The 19,345-nt window shown below is 34.9% G+C and overlaps 1 protein-coding gene across 1 annotated transcript; it reads right to left on the reverse strand.

Annotated features, from left to right (window-relative positions):
* Positions 1 to 3,938: 3,938 nt before the first annotated feature.
* LOC147291868 (receptor-like protein EIX1) lies at positions 3,939 to 8,120 on the reverse strand. Its single transcript, XM_086237790.1, has one exon. It carries the CDS (start codon positions 7,392 to 7,394, stop codon positions 4,602 to 4,604), a length of 2,793 nt encoding a protein of 930 aa, XP_086093916.1. The 5' UTR covers positions 7,395 to 8,120; the 3' UTR covers positions 3,939 to 4,601.
* Positions 8,121 to 19,345: the final 11,225 nt, after the last annotated feature.

Genomic DNA, 19,345 nt, shown 5'->3' on the forward strand with positions numbered 1-19,345 from the left:
CAACCGAAATACAGGGTAAAGTCTGGCAAACAAAAAGCCCTTGGATAGTCTAAATTAGCAATCTCCGGTGGGAAAGGAAGCTGGTAAGTGGGCCTAGGCCTTCGCCCCTGGTTGGCCACGAGGGCATGTATCATGTTTTCTGCTTCCACTCTCGTCAAAAATTGTGTCTGTTGGCTTGCAAAGTAGTTTTCATTCACTATCATTCGCCTGGCGCCGTTTCCGTATCCATGGCCGTTGTTACCATTATTCTTCGGCTGCTAGCGAACCTGCTGCTGAGGATTCTCATGTCTTTGATAGTCAAACATTTGTAATTCCGCTCGAACACCTTCTCCATTTCCTCCATTCGTCCCAAAAGCACATAAAAAAAATAGCACATAAAAATTCATAATATAGAGATTTGGCGAATATATAAATTATTTATATAGAGATTATGTTCTATGTACATGAAACATCTTGAAACACTTTATCTTCTAGGGCATTAAATTTTGAAAACACTTGATCTTCTAGTTGATCCACATTCATTTTCGGCAAGAGGTTTTGTTGATCAAATTCATGTTGAATGTGATTCTGTGCTTATTTTAATTATTTTATCTCAAAAATGTATGTATATGTACTTATCTTGAATACACTTGATCTTCTAGTTCGTAATAAGTCCTTTAATTATAAGGTACTGACAAACTTTTAATTTAATTAAAACCACTCAAACCCAATAACTTACTTACAACTCACCTCTAATTAATTACAAAGTACTGACATAACTTACTTACACACCACCTTCTAGAAGACCTAAGACAAGATGCGCAACCTATGTTCCTGCACCACCTTCCAAAAAGACAAAAAATGACTAAAAATGCGGAAAATACCACTTATGTCCATGCGCATTATAAAGAAATCATCTCTACAAAGAATGCCAGTTTACTAAAATCAACAAAACTTTGAAATTAATTTTCAAAAAATTTAAACAAACTTAAAAACAATAACTCTTACATTAAGACTATTTATATTTTTATACAACAAAAAACAAGGATAAACTTGAAAAACTTGAAACTGAACTTATTAGAAAATTGAAATTGCGAACTGAAACTGCATCTGAAAACTGAAACTGTGAATTGAAACTGTATCAAAAAACTGAAACTGCGAACTGAAACTGTATCATAAAACTAAAATTGCATCATAAAACTGAAACTGCATCAAAATAATAAATCAAATCTCAGTCAATTTAAAATCAAAACAAGAAAATGTCTAGAGTAGCGACAGCCTGTTCAGTGGCGGCTCGCACCTATTCCACAACCAAAATTCAATTTTCATGGGTTTTGAGCTAGCATTCGATTCTCACATGTCCAACAGGCTGAGAATGAACCAAAACGGGGGAAAATTAATCACTAGCGTCGCCACCCGCAACGGAGCTTGCGGTGACCAAGAACTTTGAATTGGGGTTTTTCAATCATGCAACAATTGAAAACTCACACGATTTATGGAGAGCGAAGAGATAAAGAGAGGAGATAGAGAAAGATCTGAAGGTCGTCTTTCATGAACTCACACGATTTTTGGAGAGACAGAGGGAGACAGAGAGACAGAGGGGAAGAGAAAGATCTGGAGCTTGTGAGATTTGGAAATGATAGAGACTCTAAAAACAGAGCCAAACAACAAACTAAACTGGAAAAGAAAAAGAAAAATATTAAATACTCTATAAAAGAATAAAAGAAGGGCAAAATGGTTATTTGATGTGGGTTAGTAAAGGATAGCTGGCCCCCAAAACACGGAAAGTACCTTACTGTTAAGTTTAAACAATATGTGTAGTTGAGGGTAAATGTAAAAGTTGTCAGGTAGTAGAAGATAATTAATTCATGTATGTATGTACTTATCTTGAAATCACTTGATCTTCTAGTTCTTAATGTCTATTTAAAAGTTTGAAGTCATACATGCATCTTTTGTTTTTTTTTTTTTTTTATAAGATACATGTATGTTTGTGAAAAAATAATAATAATACAGAACAAAAAAAATATAAAACTCTTTCTAAATTAATAGATATTCATTTATCAATAAATTAATAAATTATTCATTTATCGATATATAAATAACCCCTCTAAAATCATAATTTTTCTTCATCCCCATAGTATTAATTTATAAGAGTTTTACTGTAGTAGTCAAACTGAACATTTCTGAACAAAATAGAAAAGGGGTAGCAAATAAAAGATTGCAAACTGTATTGAAAGCATGCGATATGGATAGCAGCAAATAATGGGCTTAGGGTTACTTGGAGACCACTCTTAAGTTTCCTTATTTTACACAGGAAATGAGTCTAGTAAATACAATATTACAAATAAACCTCAAATACATAATTGTGGAGAGCCAAATAAATACCAATATTTACAACAATTTAGAAATTATTAAAGGACAAAATGAGAGGTTTAGGAAAAATTCCGGGGGTGAGCATTGAAACCAAAAAACCAATCCCAATTTTTTTAATAGAGCGATTTGAAAACAAAACCAAACCTTAAATTTCGATTGATTACGGTTTCATTACCTCAACTCGTCAGTTAAACCAAAAAGTGACTACTTATATGAATTAATAATATATTATTTATTACATGTGACATTATATAATTGGAGCAAAGCTAATCCACATGATGGTTATGCATCACATACAATCATGTATACTGTCTTTTTTTTTATTATTGAAAATCATGTATAATGTCTTAAATTTACATTATAGCCTCATTTTCAAAAAATATTCACTATGTTTTGAAATTTTGTGCTTGGAAAACCCAACCAAACCAATCCAAACCGAAAACCACACCCTCAATTTTAGGCTACTACGGTTTGATGATGGTTTTAGAAAATCTCAAACTGACCATAGCAGTTTGGTTGACCCAAAACCAAACCGTGTCCACCCCTAAAATTTTTTATTATTTAATAGAAAAGTTGATGTATGTGCCAAATTAGCACCTTTTGCTAAGTATGTGTGGTAATTGGCCAAAATCCCTTTTTTTATATGGATGATATTTGTGCATCACACCATGTCTGGGCGGTAAATGCGCAAAAAAGCCTTACTATTATAAATCTACATTCGTTTACAATTGTAATCATTTTTTATTAATGACATGTTTACTAATCCGTAATCAGGTTAGGAGAAATTGAATTAAGGATGAATTAGATTGAGGAGTCAGAATCCGGATTCCCATTGAAGCTGTTTACTAAATTATCTGGAATCATAATAGGAATGAAAAAAGAAAAAAAAAAAAAAAAAGACTCCTAATGGATTGTTTCTCCAGCAAACAGAATACCACTTCCACCCAAGAATCCAATTCTTCTAAAATAAGGAGATGAATTCATAATATTATGTGCGCCTCACTTGTTCTTTTATTTTCATATGATTAGTAAACACATAAGTAATCCATAATCGGAATCCAACTTTTTATTATGATTCCAATTACGGATAAATAAACATGCTATAACATTAAAGAGATCAGATTCTCGAGATATATTATTCTTAAGTCATCATCTTATTCAATCTCACCACCACCTTTTAAAATGATTGTATTAGGGTATTGAGCTAGATCTCGTTATGTAATTAGTTGTGTTTTTGTTTTGTTGGACGTTGGTCCCAAACTCATCCAAAAAACATATATAAAAGAAATATTATTTCATGTATTCAAGTGTGAATTAATCTTTAAAATGGAAAATTTAGAAGAATAATAAAAATTTGTAATTTAAAGATTATTAATCTTTATTTTAGATATTAGAAATCAAGCATTACTTGAGATATAATCTCTAAAATTCTGAAAAATAAAACTAAATATCTTTAATGGAACCAAAAAATGTTAGTTTTTATAATTTTCATTATGTAATTCATGTTTTATTGATGCCTTGATGGAGCATTCCTCGTCACTATGAAGAGTTACTTATTTATAAAGTAACTCTTACAATTTTATAAGGGACTAAAAAAACATTGAAAAATGTTTTCCAAATATTATTTCTTTATTTATTTTTTGGTACAAAGGGGCCGAAGCCCAAAGAAGAAAGAAAGAAGCTAAACTACAGCAACTGCTCTAGGCCTAGAGAGACCCAAAACATCATCAAGCAGCACAGCAGCTACAGCAACAGGAGGGTCAGCTAGCCATTGCACACCCACACCAGCAGACTTAGACAACCAAGCCAAGCAATCAGCAGCATAATTTTGCTCACGAAAGATATAGTTGACTGAGCAATTCCCAAAACTCACAAGAGCAGCCTGCAACTGTTGATCAAACTGAATAAAGGATGAGAAGGCAAACCAACACTAGACACAAGCTGCACCACGGTGAGAGAATCACATTCCACCTCAAGAGAAACACATCCCAGATTCTTAGCAAGAGTAAGATCCCAATATAAACCCCAAAGCTCAGCCTCTAAAACTGAACCAACACCCAACTTAACAGTGAAACCACTAATCCAGGAACCAGCATTGTCCCTAACAAGACCCCCAGCACCTAATACCCAGACTCTGAGCATCAAGACCCCCAGCACCAATTATTTCTTTTAAAACAATAAAAACAGGACAACAAAAGGGTAATTAACCTTTGGTACAATATCATACAACGACATATATGCAGAACTAGCTATATATATTCAATAATTATAGCATAAAGTTTACGTACTATGTTATTAAGGATTCGTGAAAGAGCAATGCTCCATGGCAAGTTTACTAGCAACGAACCAAGTACACTCCAAAACCCAAACGCGAATCCTAGTCCTAAGCTCAGGTAGAACCACTTGTCTTCAAGTAAATGATATCCTCTGTGTTCCCCAATTGTTGGTGGTATCACCCTATTTGCACTGCAATTCTGGTTCAGTGGAGGTCCGCAAAGCTTATTGCCAATAAAACTAAACTGATCAAAGCTCTGAAGCTGAGTGCTTTCTGGAATGTGACCCGTCAAATTGTTGTAGGACAAGTTTAAGTGACTCAGAAATGTCAATCTAGCCAAGCTTGTAGGAATTTCACCAGAAAGTTGATTCATCGACAAATCAAGAGATTCTAAACTTCTCATATTACTGATGTTTGAAGGGATTCTTCCAGCCAAAAGATTTTTTGATAAATTTAGAGTTTGCAAGCCAATGAGGCTGCCCAGTTCCTCAGGGATCTCTCCAAATATGATGTTGTTTGAAAGATCAATGCTTGTTACCAAACGGAGCGTGTTGCCATACTCCACTTGTCTCCCTTTTGTCACTAAGATCGCATTCTCAATGTACATCATGTCACTAATAACATTTAACTTAACCAAAAAAACGTCATCATCTGATTTTGACAAGGTGGCCATGGCACTGAAGTTGTGGAAGCACTTTGGAATTGTTCCTGTGAGATTGTTATAAGCAAGGTCCAAGATCTGGAGATGCATGAGATTACAGAGTTCCTTAGGAATGTCACCTTGAAGCTTATTTGAACGAAAGTTAAAAACCAACAAGTTTGAAAGGCTTTTCCCTATCCATGTTGGTAAGTTCCCGACAAGTTCATTCACACCAAGGTCAAGAACAGACAATTGCGTACAATTCTGCAGGGATAGTGGTAATTTTCCAGATAGGTGATTATTGCGCAAGTGCAATGTTACAAGTTCTTCTAAGTATCCCATGGAGCTTGGAATATTCCCAGTGAACTTGTTATTTTCTAAATGTACGCCTTCCAAATTGGTCCAATTCATCCAACAATCAGGAATTTTTCCGGTGAGAAGATTGTTTTCAAGATGAAGGAGTCTTAGGCCTTTTGGTCCATCCATCTGATCACAAAAGAAGTGGAACACAGATCCAGAAAATGATGATTTGGAAAGGTCTAGTGTTTCTACTGAGGAGGAAACAAGAGGTAATGAACCGTTGAACCAGTTAGAACTTAGGTCAATCGTGGACCGTAGGTCGCCAATTATTTTATTTTGAATCTCCCCATACAATTGATTGTGTGAGAGATTCAGATAATGTAAATGGGAAGATAAGTTCCACAGCCAAGTCGGAATGGTACTTGAAATTCCTGTACTGGATAAACTTAACATCTCTAATTTGTTTTGTCTCCGAAGCCAGGTAGGAAATTCATGCCCCAAATGCCAGTTATCTAAAAGTAAGTAGCGAAGTTGAAAAGGAGGAAGCCAATCTCCACTAGTTTTCAGAGTCAAAGAGTTTCCTTTAGCAGAAAAGGACTCCAATCTTGTAAGATTAGTAAAATGAACTTCAGACACTACACCTTCTAATGAATTATCAGAGATATACAAAAAAGACAACATTTCCAGTTGACCAATAGTTTCTGGAAGAGCTCCATTAAACTGATTGTTAGAAATGCCTAATTCTTCTAAGCATGACAGAATTCCTAGGGACACTGGAATGGGACCTGATATTGAATTACCAGAAAGATCAAGGTAGGTTAAATTTTTTAAATTTCCTACCTGCTCTGTTAGATGACCTGAAAGATTATTGTAAGCTAATGACAATGAATTTATTCGAGGACCTGAACTACAAACAGACAAATTTTCAATGATTTCTGATACGTTTCCGCTGAAACCATTGTGAGACAGATCAATTTCCTTGAGAGACATGTTCTTTTGTGGACTGCTAGGAATTGGACCATGGAAACCACAATCAATGAGATGAAGAGAAACTAGATTTTTAAGACTGAAAAACCAACTAGGCATCAAAGAATCAAATTTGTTCCAAGAAAGATCAAGGATGGCAAGTGAAGTAAAATTTATGATATGTAGAAGGGGAATGTGATCAAGTCCACAGCTGGACATATGCAACTCTACCAAAGAAGGGAGCATGTTTGTTACTTGCAACCAGTGATCAGATGCTTTGCTAAGATTTACATAACTCATGTCCAAGTGTTCCAAGTGAGAAAGACCAGAAATCCACTGAAGGTTTTCAACCTCCAAGCTACTGTAACCAACACCAAGACGTAGGTCTCGTAGACTTGAGAGATTTCCCAGTTGATGAGGAATTGTTCCCTCAAACCCTGCTTCTGAGAGGTTAAGATATCTTAAACTTTTCAGAGAACCAAAGAATCTAGGAATTTGTATTCCGTCAAAATCATTAGAACTTAGGTCCAAGTAGTTGAGATGCTTTAAATTGAGAAGAGAAGGATTTATCTTACCACCCAAAGGAGAATCAAAATCAGAATTTTGAAGGTGGAGCTCGCGGATGTGACCGGTAAAGTTATCACAGACAACTCCAGTCCAATTGCAACAGTCTCCTTGGCCAACCCATGATGAAAGTCGATTTGCAGTATCATTAAGATCTTGCTTGAACATGAGAAGTGCTTGTTTTTCACTTTCTTTGCAAGGCACACCCAGATTTCCATTGCATAAGCCAATACCAAAAGTAATGGTTGCAATAGTTAGAAACCTGACAAGTAAAACAGCTCTCATGGTTCTCCCCATAAAGTTTAAATTATAAGAAGTGGGTGATGTGTATGAAACATCAAGAGTAGTCCTATATATACTAGGGAGGGGCTATATATTATTGCAGCCTCACTTTTTCTAAACCCATCCTCTACGGCAGCCTCACTTTTTCTAATGCATGGTGATTTTTATCTTTATCACAATACAACTTGTTCAATCAAGTGGCAGTGGGACTGGGACCAGAAAGAAAATTTAAGTTTGGATCAACTTGTTCAATCAACTTGTTTCAAGTTTTTGCACTCAAATTTTGAGTGGAACTTAAATCATTTCAAGTTTGCAAAAAGTGGAACTTCCAAAAAGAAAAATTGAGTGGAAAATTTATTTACAATTATTATCCATTTTCTTTTACATTAAAGGGATCAAATTCTTAGTGGCCCAAAAAAAAAAAAAAAGGATCGAATTCTTACATAGATGAATCTAAAGTCGTTACTCTACTCAACCTCACCACTAATACTGTTTGAAATGATTGTATTAGGGTATTGAGGTCTTGTGATGAAATTAGTTGTGTTTTTGTTTTGTTGGGCTTTGGCCCCCAAACTCACCAAATATATTAATCTTTAAATCAGAAAATTTGAAAAAATAGTCAAATTTTGTATCATTTAAAGACTTTTAATTCTTCTTTTAAAGTACTAAAAAGAGAGCACTACTTGAGATTTAGATCTCTAAAACTTTGACAAAATAAATAAATAAAAATCTTTAATGGAACAAAAGTTGCCAAGCTCGCCAAGCTTGGAGGAATTGTCAAATTCTAGGTTTAGGATCCATATTTCAGGATGTTTATTCATTACCACAATTATGGTATATACAGAAATACAACTCAATGTAAAGTCTAAACACACTAATGAGTAATGGCCAACACGCTCATGACATTAACACTAATGACCAACACACTCAAGGCCAGCAGTCAACAACTACTCCACCTACCCACTAATCACTCCAACAGGAATTTCACCAGAAAGTTGGTTCATCTCCAAATCAAGAGATTCTATATTTCTTATATTACTGATGTTTGAAGGGATTCTTCCAGCCAAAAGATTTGTTGACAAATTCAAAGTTAGCAAGCCAATGAGGCTAGAAATATGATGTCATAAAATGTGAAAAAAATTTTAAATTTCGCTACCATCTTGGAGAAATTTTTTAAGTTCTTGACTTTGACTCTTTTCCTAAAATGTGAAAAAACTTAGCCCTTTGAAATAACTAAAATAACTAAAATAAATAATTGATAGATGACAGGGAAATCGAGTTGGTGCCAAGAAACACGAACCTAGCGGCGCACTTGGTCGCTGCTATTGATCCCCACCGTGACTAGTAGCTTCCCTCAGACGGTCAGACCGGAGCTTTGTCTGTGTGTGAAGCCCAATTTGGAAGCTCAGCTGCCCTCAAGGAGTAAAATTTCGGTTTCAAGGAAATTTTCGATGGAAATTTCGATGGAAATTTTCGTAGAAATTTCGATTAAAATTTCGATTTCGACAAAATTAGATAAAAACGACAGAAATTGCTATCAAAATACGGAAATTTTGAATGAAACTTGACCATATGCTTATTTAACATATTATCTACTATATTGATAAAAAAACATTGAAGAAACCAAATTATATAGTACATTTTATGTAATATAAGATGAATATAATGTGCGCTGGTGGTAAATACTGTTAAAAAAATGGGTCACTAATTAATAATTATATAAATAACACCTCAAATTTATTTATATTACAATTTTAAATCATCAATTAAATAAGTATTCAATACCACATAGAGTTTCTAGCAGGTTCAAAATTTTTGCTGTCTTCAGTATCATTATGTCCAGAGTAAGTGAATTGCGAAGAATAATCACCCCAAGATACATCTCCAGCATAACTTTGCATATAATTCTCAGTTGAATCACGTACTCTTCCTCCACTATCCATATTAGTACCTAATAACAAAAGACATACACAATCACAAATTCACAATCATCATAATAACAATCAAATATGCAAAATAACAATCAAATATACAGAAATACACAATCACAATCAAATATGAAAAATCACAATCAAATATACATGAATAACTGTGGAACACTTAATTAACAATAAATCATTTCACAAAAATAAATTAAGAAATAAAAGAATATAATAAAACAAATCATCAAAACAAATTTCAATTCATATACTATCATACATACAAACTTACAAACTGAGAAATGCACTACACAAAACATAACATTCAGATTCGTTACTTCAAAAAATTATTCAAAAGCATGCTATAAAAACAATAAATTAAAAAAAAAAAAAAGACTGATCCTGGCGACTATTCAAAGGAAGAAGTGAAGAACCATAAATTTATTCAAACTCACATCAAAGTCACTCACCATCGCCGGCCAGTTCTCGGCTGACTCCCCAGCTGCTGGCCAACACAACCCAGCTGTCGCTCGACCCGAGAACCCAGCAGAGGAACCTGAAACCAGCTAGGCCCGATCGATCCCTCCACCGTTGACCCACTTTTCAGGTGGAATCGAGGCCGGCGACCTCCACAGAAAGGTTCCCCTCGCCGAGCAGAGTCCAGCCATGTTATTGGCTTGCACATCCGACCACTGTACGTGGCCAATCGAAGCTCCAAAGGCCGGCGATTCCGGCGGCCATTACCGTCGAGTAAGGTATGATTTTCGAGTGTGTGGATGAAAAAGAAAGAGAGATCCGAGTGATGAGGTACAATACAGGCTGTAAAGTGAAATGCACTTGAAGGGGGATCGAAATTTCGGCAACCTAAATTTCGAAAATTTCGCCGAAAAATTACCAAAAATTAAGGATTATGTGATAAAATTTCGGGATCCCAAAAAAACGAAAATTTCGGCTAAATTTCGGCGAAATTTTCAAAATTTCACTCCTTGGCTGCCCTTTCTAGATTACTTGTCTGTTTTGCCTTCTTTTGGAAGGGCTGTTTTATTTGTTTTTGTTTTCTCCTTTCAGGGCTTGGCCGCTTGGGCCTTGGGCTTCGACCCAAAACTCACCCCTAAAAAAAAAAAAAGGAGAAATACCAAATCTATCTTTTTTGTCAACGAGAAAGAAATAGAGTTAATTACACTTACACCCTTTAAGGTTTATCGTCTTTTCACATACACCCCCTGAGGTTTTAAAACTGTTATATATAACCCCCTATAGTGAGACGAAAATGATGAGAGATTATGCAAAAAAGCATGCTAAGGGATTAAAAAGCCTAATAAGATTATTCAAGGTGTAAGGTCTAACCTGAATACAAATATTTTCCTTTTTATTTATTTTTTTTCTTGTAAGGGGTTATATGCAACAGTTTTAAAACCTCAGGGGGTGTATGTGTAATTATTAAAACCTCAAGGGGTGTATGTGAAAAGACGATAAAAGTCAGGGGTGTAAGTGTAATTAACTCGAAAGAAATACTATTTCATCCACTCCAAGTGTTACTGCACCACTACCGAACATTACCAACCACGACTACCACCGCCACCGAAACAATGAGAGCAGTTTTGCTCACGTATTTTAATTATGTATGCTCACCTCCCTTCTTAATTATGACATCTATTTAAAAAATTATTCTTAGTTAACATACTGTATATTTAATTAATTTTTATTTTTTTACACAAAATTCTTTCTCTCTCTCACATTCTCTCTTTCTCCTCTCTCTCTCTCTTTCTCCTTTGCTTTCTCTCTCTCTCCTCTCGCCTCTCTCATCTCTCTCGATCTCCCCTGCCGCCGCCACCCCCAAAACCCAGCCCCTCTCACCTCTCTGCCTCCAGCAACCCCCAATATCCCCAAAATCCCACCCCCAACCTCCTCCCACCGAAACCTCCCAAACTGATGTCATGATTAAACTCTTGGCTGACATCAGTCTTGGCTTACAAAATCAACTACATGCATGTTGCAGTACTAGCTACTGTTGGTATAATATAATATAATATTATTTATTTATATTTAAGATTCAAAACTAATGTATTTGATTTTAAATATTATGTCAGTTTAATTCAACAGTTACAACTTTTCACTAAGGGTAACTTCTTATGGGCCTAACACAATAGTCATGACTCTTTAGAGAGGCATGTAGATTTCTATTAATAGAAATCTCATCAGACTGAAGAAATAACGTTCTACACTTGCCTTTTATTCTGACTTTCATCATCCTCCATCATCCTCTTCCATATCCTACTCTCTCAACTTTCATACTCTATTATTTGGGCAATCGATATTGACTTGACAACCGGTCTGCCGTTTGACGTGCATAGCGGATCAGACATCTGTGAGTTCATTGGGTTGTATCTTGGAGTTGTAGGCGACCGCCATAACCTGCACGTAAGAAGGCATCTACGGCTTTATGACAGCGACTGCCGTGCCTCTCTTGAATTCACAGGCCAGAATCTTTCATCTTATTTATTTACTGATAAGTCTGATATATACTTCTTGATTGTCATATAATTAATCAGTCATATATATATATTGATATATATAATTATTAATTACTATATTATTAACAGCTACAAGATCGATGCATCTCACCTGCATAATCACTTTTTGTTTCTAATCACTTTCCTTGAGAATTAAAATAATTGAATTTCACCTTTGACAATACCTTTCCAGTTCCAGAGTATGAATGCCGTACTCCTGTGATACTTATAGAAGCGACTAAAATCATATAAGTAAATATTATTTTCATGTGATACCTATCTTTTACCATATATGACTTAATTATTTTCCTTTTTTCTGTATTAGCAGAGGAAATATTACGTCATGCTTCTGTTAGCTTCAATCCAAATAGTTATGTTAGCGAATATGCCTAGCAGGTCTCTTTTTCTTTTGTTAATTAAAACCCATCTCCTCAAAGCACTTGCTTACCATGCCCCAAAATTTCAGTTAGGAGTTGGCACTAATTAAACTCTTGGCTGACATCAGTTTGGGGGTTTCGGTGGGAGAAGGCTGGGGGTGGTGGTTGCTGGAGGCAGAGAGAGAAATGCAGAGAGGTGAGAGGGGCTGGGTTTTTGGGGGGTGGCGTCGGCAGGGGAGATCGAGAGAGATGAGAGAGGCGAGAGGAAAGAGATGAGTCGGGGAGAGAGAACTCAGAGGAGAGAGAGAGAATGAGAAAGAGAGTTTTGTGTAAAAAAATAAAAATTAATTAAAAGGGCTGCTATTTACACACTTTTTTTTTCTTTTTGCACACCTTTTCAAAAAAAAATTCAAAGAAAAAGACCATCTTACCCCTCTTTAATTTCCTCTCTTTCTCCCTCCCTCACCCACACACCCCATCCCCATTTTTTTTTTTCTTCTTCTTCTTCTTCCCCCATCCCCATCCCCACCTGCACCATTTCTTCTTCTTCTTCTTCCCCCCCACCCCCATGCCACCTGCACCTTTCTCTTCTTCTTCCCCCCACCCCGACCACCTCCCCCTGAGCCCTCCCCTCCCCTCCGGCTCCTCTGTCCCTGCCGCCTCCCCCCGAACCAGCCCCTCCTCTTTCTCTCCTTCCCTCTCTCTTCTCGCCCCGCAGACAGCCAAAATCTTCAAAAAAAAATTGCAAGGGCTAGATAGACAGAGAAAGGGAGAGAGCATAGGGGGAAGAAGAGAAAGAGAGAGAAGGGGAGAGAAGAGAGAAGGGCGGAGAGGGGGTGGGGTGGTCGCCAGCGGTGGTGGGCTTCGACGATGGTAGGTTGCTCGGCGTGGTCAGGATGGGGTGTGTGTGTTGGGTGTTTGTTTTTTTTTTCTTATCTTTTGTTTAAAGAAGGGTGTGCAAAAAAAAAAAAAGGGGTATAAAGTCTTTTTCTAAGGGTTTTTCCTTTTTTTCTTATTAGGAGTGTGCAAAAAGAAAAAAAATGGTGTGCAAATAGCAGCCCTCTTAATTAAATATACAATATGTTAACTGAGGTTAATTTTATAAACATATGTCATGATTTGAGAAGGGAAGTGAGCATACACCCTAATTAAAGAAGGTGAGCAAAATTGCTCTCCCAAAACAATACCACACCCAATTAAATCTAAAATTTAGGTCTTCAAATGCAAGTTATTTTTATATAATTCGTGTTTGGGTTAAAATAATTTGAATCCTATCCGTTTAATATCGAATTATGACAAAATAAAGAGGGTTTTGAAAAAAAAAAAATCGGATTATGTTTGGCCTTGGTTCACCAAACACCTATGAGGATGTTCGGTGTTGCACGGCTGAGCATGTATAGGGAGGTTCGGTGCAACGGTGCCGAACATTATTTTTAAAAATTTTCTAAAACTGTTCCGTAGCTGACTATCGACAGATTACTTAGTGTTCGGTGCGTTATTGCCGAACGACTTAGAACATGTTCGATACACCAATCCCAAACATGTGTGATTTCACATTTAAAAAAAAACATTTTTTTATATTAAACTCGAAGCAATGATGAAAATAACTCATTTGAAAACTCTCACACCGCGACTTGAGCATTCATTCATCAATATTATGTTTGTTTGCCTTGATATAGATTATGGGCACAATCATCACATCTCATGCCTTATAATTGGATGGAGTCAAATAGAAACTGATGGGCATAAACATAGATGCAATCTTCAAATGATTATGGATTTGGGAAAAATCAACCACAACCCGTCCCGATATCCATATGATTGGCATGTTACAATTACATGTAAAATTATTTTTGGTATTTATCATTTAATCATTATTATTCGCAGTATACCTACTTCACAAATAGAGATGATGAAGACAATGAACAATTTGAACATCATAGGAGCTCTATATGGTATTAATTTACTCATGTACTTCACCATGCAATGTATAAAGTGCACAAAATTGTAATATAAATCAAATTGAGGTGTGTTCGATCAAATTTCAAAAATTAGTAAGCAGTTTCTAAATAATAGTGTACAACAACATGCATTATATTCATTCGATTTCATAAATATTATTAAACTCACTATGTAATTAAGTTTCTTCAATTTTTTTTTTTTTTACAAAGTAGTAGATAATTGATTAAATAAACATTCTTAAAGTTTCATTCAAAATTTCTTTATTTTCCCCACAATTTCCACCATTTTAGTTTAATTTTTACCGATATCGATATTTCCTCTAAATTTCCGTGTTTTTGGACTATCGAAATTTCAGTGTTTTTGACTATCGAAATTTTCATCTTTACCAAAATTTAAGTCCTTGGTTATGACAACTTCTGGATAAATGTATTTCAGAAAATCAAGCTGCTTTTGTGACAAGCAGAGCCATTCAAGATAATATACTTATAGCTCTCGAATTATTGTCAGGATTTGCTAGATGCAAAGGAAAAATTAGTAATACGGCTCTCATAATTGATATGAAAAAAGTATAGGATAGATTAGAATGGAGTTATTTGCATACTGTTTTAAACAAATTTGACTAAATTGTAAATTACCCATGTTGAACCTTTAATTCACCATTTGAATTTACTTGGTCAACGAACAAAGAATCGTGTGGGTATTCTTTCCTCACATGGTGGTTTGCGTATTAAAAATTTAAGGCTCAAGTACATTTATATCCACCAACTATAGGATCGATTTCAAGTTAGTCCACAAACTATAAAATATTTCAAATTTCCCCATTAACTATATGGTTTATTTCAAGTTGGTCCACAAACTATAAAACATTTCAAATTTCCCCATTAACTATAGGGTTCATTTCAAGTTGGTCCACGAACTAACAAAAAACATACAAAGTGGTAGACAAAATTGGGTTGACAAAAAACTGAACCCCCGATTATTTATATATATATATATTTTTTTTTTTATTAAATAAAAGTTATATATTTTGAATAAAAAAGGTATAAGGTATTTTTGGAACATGCTAGGTTCAAACCCATGACCACTTGAGGAGAGTGAAAGTGTGAATTCCCACTACACCATTTAATCACTTATGATATTTAAGTATATGCAATATATTTATAGGCATACTGATATTTGAAATATAATAATTTATAAAATTATAATTGGTATTCTAAATCATAACCTTATATACTAAACCATAAAGTCTGAAACCTTATACCTTAAAAATTAACCCTATACTCTAATAATTTTAGTATATAAATTATAAATTATAGTTTTGAACTTTTAGTAATATGTTTACAATATAGAAACTATAAATTATATAAAATATAAACTAGTAAAATTTTTAGACCTTTTGCAATGATAATATTTAAATAGAGACCTAAAATAATATCTTAAAAAAAAAAAGAATGATATATAAACTACATTTAATTTTATAAATTATTATATTTCAAGTATCAGTATACCTATAAATATATTGCATGTACTTGAATTTTATAAGTGGTTAAGTGGTATAGTGGGAAGTCATACTTTGACTCTTCTCACAAGGTTATGGGTTCAAACCCTAACATGTGCAAAAAACAACTTACATCTTTTTTATTCAATATATATAACTTTATATAATATAAAATATATAATAAAATATATAAATAATCCGGTTCGGTTCGGTTTTTTTGTCAACCCGATTTTGTCTACTATTCTATATGTTTTTTGTTAGTTCGTGGACCAACTTGAAATGAACCCCATAGTTAATGGGGAAATTTGAAATGTTTTATAATTCGTGAACCAACTTAAAATAAACCTTATAGTTAATAGGAAAATTTGAAATATTTTACAGTTCGTGGACCAACTTGAAATGGATCCTATAGTTGGTGGATGTAAATGTACTTGAACCAAAATTTAATGTTTGCTAATGATTATGTTATTTTGCTAAAGCAACTACAACCGATGCTCGATATGTAACTACAACACTGAATTAGTTTGCCCAATGTTCTGGACAACATGTTAATTAATATAAAACCTGAAGGTTGGTTTAAACCCATAAGAGGGGTTCGGCTGGGAGATTCTTTATCTCCTTATTTGACTAAACTGTAAATCACCCTATTTCCTTTAAAACAGTTTCTTACTAAAAAATCTATACAAACTACTGTGAATTATTTTATTAAAAATAGACAATAGAACTTACAGAGTTACAGAGCAGTAGAACAATTGCTGCCACATGATGTTATTCAGCAAATAAAAGAGATTCTTCTCCTCTGTTCATCTCTCATGGATACATTTGTCTGGGGTCTTAATTGAACCTGTTCTCTACAAGTAGTACCTCCTCAAAATAATTTACTTACTTTTTTAGGGAAAATATGGAAGTTCCACCTAAAGTAAAATATTTTACATGAATGTGTTTACAAAATAAGCTTTTGCTACGCACTAAAATTGCACAATTTATAGACACTAATAAATTATTTTGTGTGAGTGGCCAAAAAATCAATTATTTTGTGATTGTGTTTATGCACAACAAGTTTGGCTATAATTTGCTGATCTTATTCATTTTCCTCCATTTTATCAAGGAAATTTACTTAGTTGGATACAACATGAGTGGCATATGTTGCAGAACCACGGTCTTGAACATATATGTATGGTTTGTTGGTATCTTTTGAATCAAAGAAATAAACAAATCTTTCAAAATAAATCACCAAATCCTAAGGACACTCAATACGGCATTAAAGTTTGGCTAGTTGAGTTTTGGGATAAAAATATTAGGACACTCAATATTTGGTTCCTGTACTTTCATAAATTTCACTTTGGTCCTGTTCTTTTAATTTTGAAAATTTTAGTCCTGTACTTTCAATATAATAGCAATTAAGTCCAAATCATTAATTTCGTTTAAATTGATGATGGAAAATTCGACGTATATTGCACGTGAGTGACATTTTAGACATCTTATTCCACTTGCATGCCTATATAAGCCTATACCCACCCTTATATGCAATCAATAAGGAAAAAGAATTTTCAACGTCAAACTAAATATGTTAAATGATGAGTACGTAAAGGCTTAAATATGCATCTAGGTGGACTTAAAGATTTGAAATGTCACTCATGTGCGAAGCACGTGCGTACACGTCGAATTTTCCGTCAACAATTAAAACGATGTTAACTATTTAGACTTAATTGTTATCATATAAAAAATACGGGACCAAAATCGCCAAAAATAAAAGTATAGGACCAAAGTGAAAATTTCTCAAAAGTACAAGGACTAAAAGTGTCATTTGGCCAAAATATTATTCATATACAAAGGCGTGTAAACAGACACAAATTGATTAAGTGAGAACCCCCTCATGAGGGATTTATAAAAGTAAATTTTGATGGATCTTGACTAATGGACAGGTCTGGACAGCACTAAGTAGTAAAAATATCAATATGAGACACTTTTCTGGTGTCGGAAGAAGATGTAGAGATAGCCAAATGTTACGCAAAGTGTCCATAAGAGCTCAGGATAATTGTCCACTCCAAACAGATGGGTTATCTCAGGACATAATTTCTTCACTCATGACTTACTTTGGTCATCTCTACCTTCTTCTTCCTCCACCAGGAAAGCTGCCTCCCAATGGAATTTTTACTCTTTTGTGCTGTCCAAACCTGTCGTACCTTCTAAACAGAGCCCAAATGCTCAGGCTGATGCGGGTTTCATTTTAAGAGATGCTTATGGAAAACCTATAATTGTTGCTGCACAAAATTTAGGAGCAATGACAGTTCTCCAAGCAGAAGTGATGGCTTTACGTGAAGGTATCCGATGCGCTATTGCAAATAATTACTCAATCTTAAGCATTCAAGGAGAGACTGATCGATTTGTTGAAAAAGAAAGATGAAACAATTCCTTGGAGAATATATGCACTTTACCGAGATATTCGTTATCTACTTTTGTTACGTGAAGTCTACTTTTGTTATGTGCAGTTCAAAAATGTTGTTCTTGGTGCTTCTAATCTCCCCCAATCATGTTTTACTTCCAAAACCTTCCAAATGTTCCATTTATCCTAAACACATGACCCGATCCATTAAATACACTCTTCCATGTTCATTACAGCACGATTATCCAATTATTCTATAATTTCCGGTCATAAATGTAATTAAATCCAATTAAATTCCAATTCATCACCCAACTCTATTCCAACTTAACTAGCACATCCAAACATGTAACATAAGTTATTATAAGGGTGGTGACGGGGTATACCTAGCTTAGCCAATGCTTGTCCGGGGCTTGGTTTAGTATCGGAAAAGTGTCACTTTATGATCCGAATTTCGATTCAACTTCTCCAATGGCTTTTAGTCCACCTGGGTAGACCTCAAAAGGTGGCTGGAAAACGAGAAAACCCGCCGGAGGTCGCGAGCTTCTTTTCGTCGCATCGCCTTGTACGGTGTTCAGATGGAAAAATAAAACACACCACTAGATTCAGCTCATTGAGAAGAAGAAAACCCATGTGGTTTGAGGTCTTATTGTCGCCAGAAATGGGAGACCGATGCCGGTGCAGCTGCTACTTTGGCGGCTTACTGCATCGTCGTGGGCGGTCGGATGACTGGTCTGAGACCACCAATGGAAAGGTGTCGTCGATAGCTTTCCAACGACACTAAGATCGCCTGAATCGGAGGTCAGATGAGAGAGATATGTCCTATTAAAGTTTGGTCAAAGAGAAGAGTTAAGAGAGATAGAGAGAGAATTCCACGGGGAAGAAGACCAGCTGGGTTGGTTTTTTAAAATATCTGACCTTTGAAATTATTTCGTCTTAAAAACCAAACTTTTATATTAAGGGCCACATTGTCCAAATCTTTACATAACTCACCAACCAACGATCCGAGTCCCAAAATGTTCTAAAAAATCCTATGGGTTCCTCTCACCTTGTACCATTTTTCCATCACCTCAACTTCCAAAACTTGGGCTCCCTAATTTTATTACAATAAATTCCAACATTACTAAATAGTTGTCATTAAATTAAATAACTCCATAATAACCTAAATTTAATCCATAAAAAAATCCTTATAACCTCAAATAAGTGTTCATGAATCTTCTAACATTTATTTTGTCTCCAATTAAATTTAGAAAAAACTTTATGGGTCACACAACTCAACTTTCCTTGTCCTTCTTAAGTTCACAACAAATAAAA

This window comes from Dryas octopetala, chromosome 3, assembly GCF_963921425.1.
Source record: "Dryas octopetala chromosome 3, drDryOcto1.1, whole genome shotgun sequence".
NCBI lineage: Eukaryota > Viridiplantae > Streptophyta > Magnoliopsida > Rosales > Rosaceae > Dryas > Dryas octopetala.

Bases quoted from the DNA above. Each gene is read 5' to 3' on its own strand.
- LOC147291868 (XM_086237790.1), bottom strand. From the start codon at position 7,394: ATGGGGAGAACCATGAGAGCTGTTTTACTTGTCAGGTTTCTAACTATT.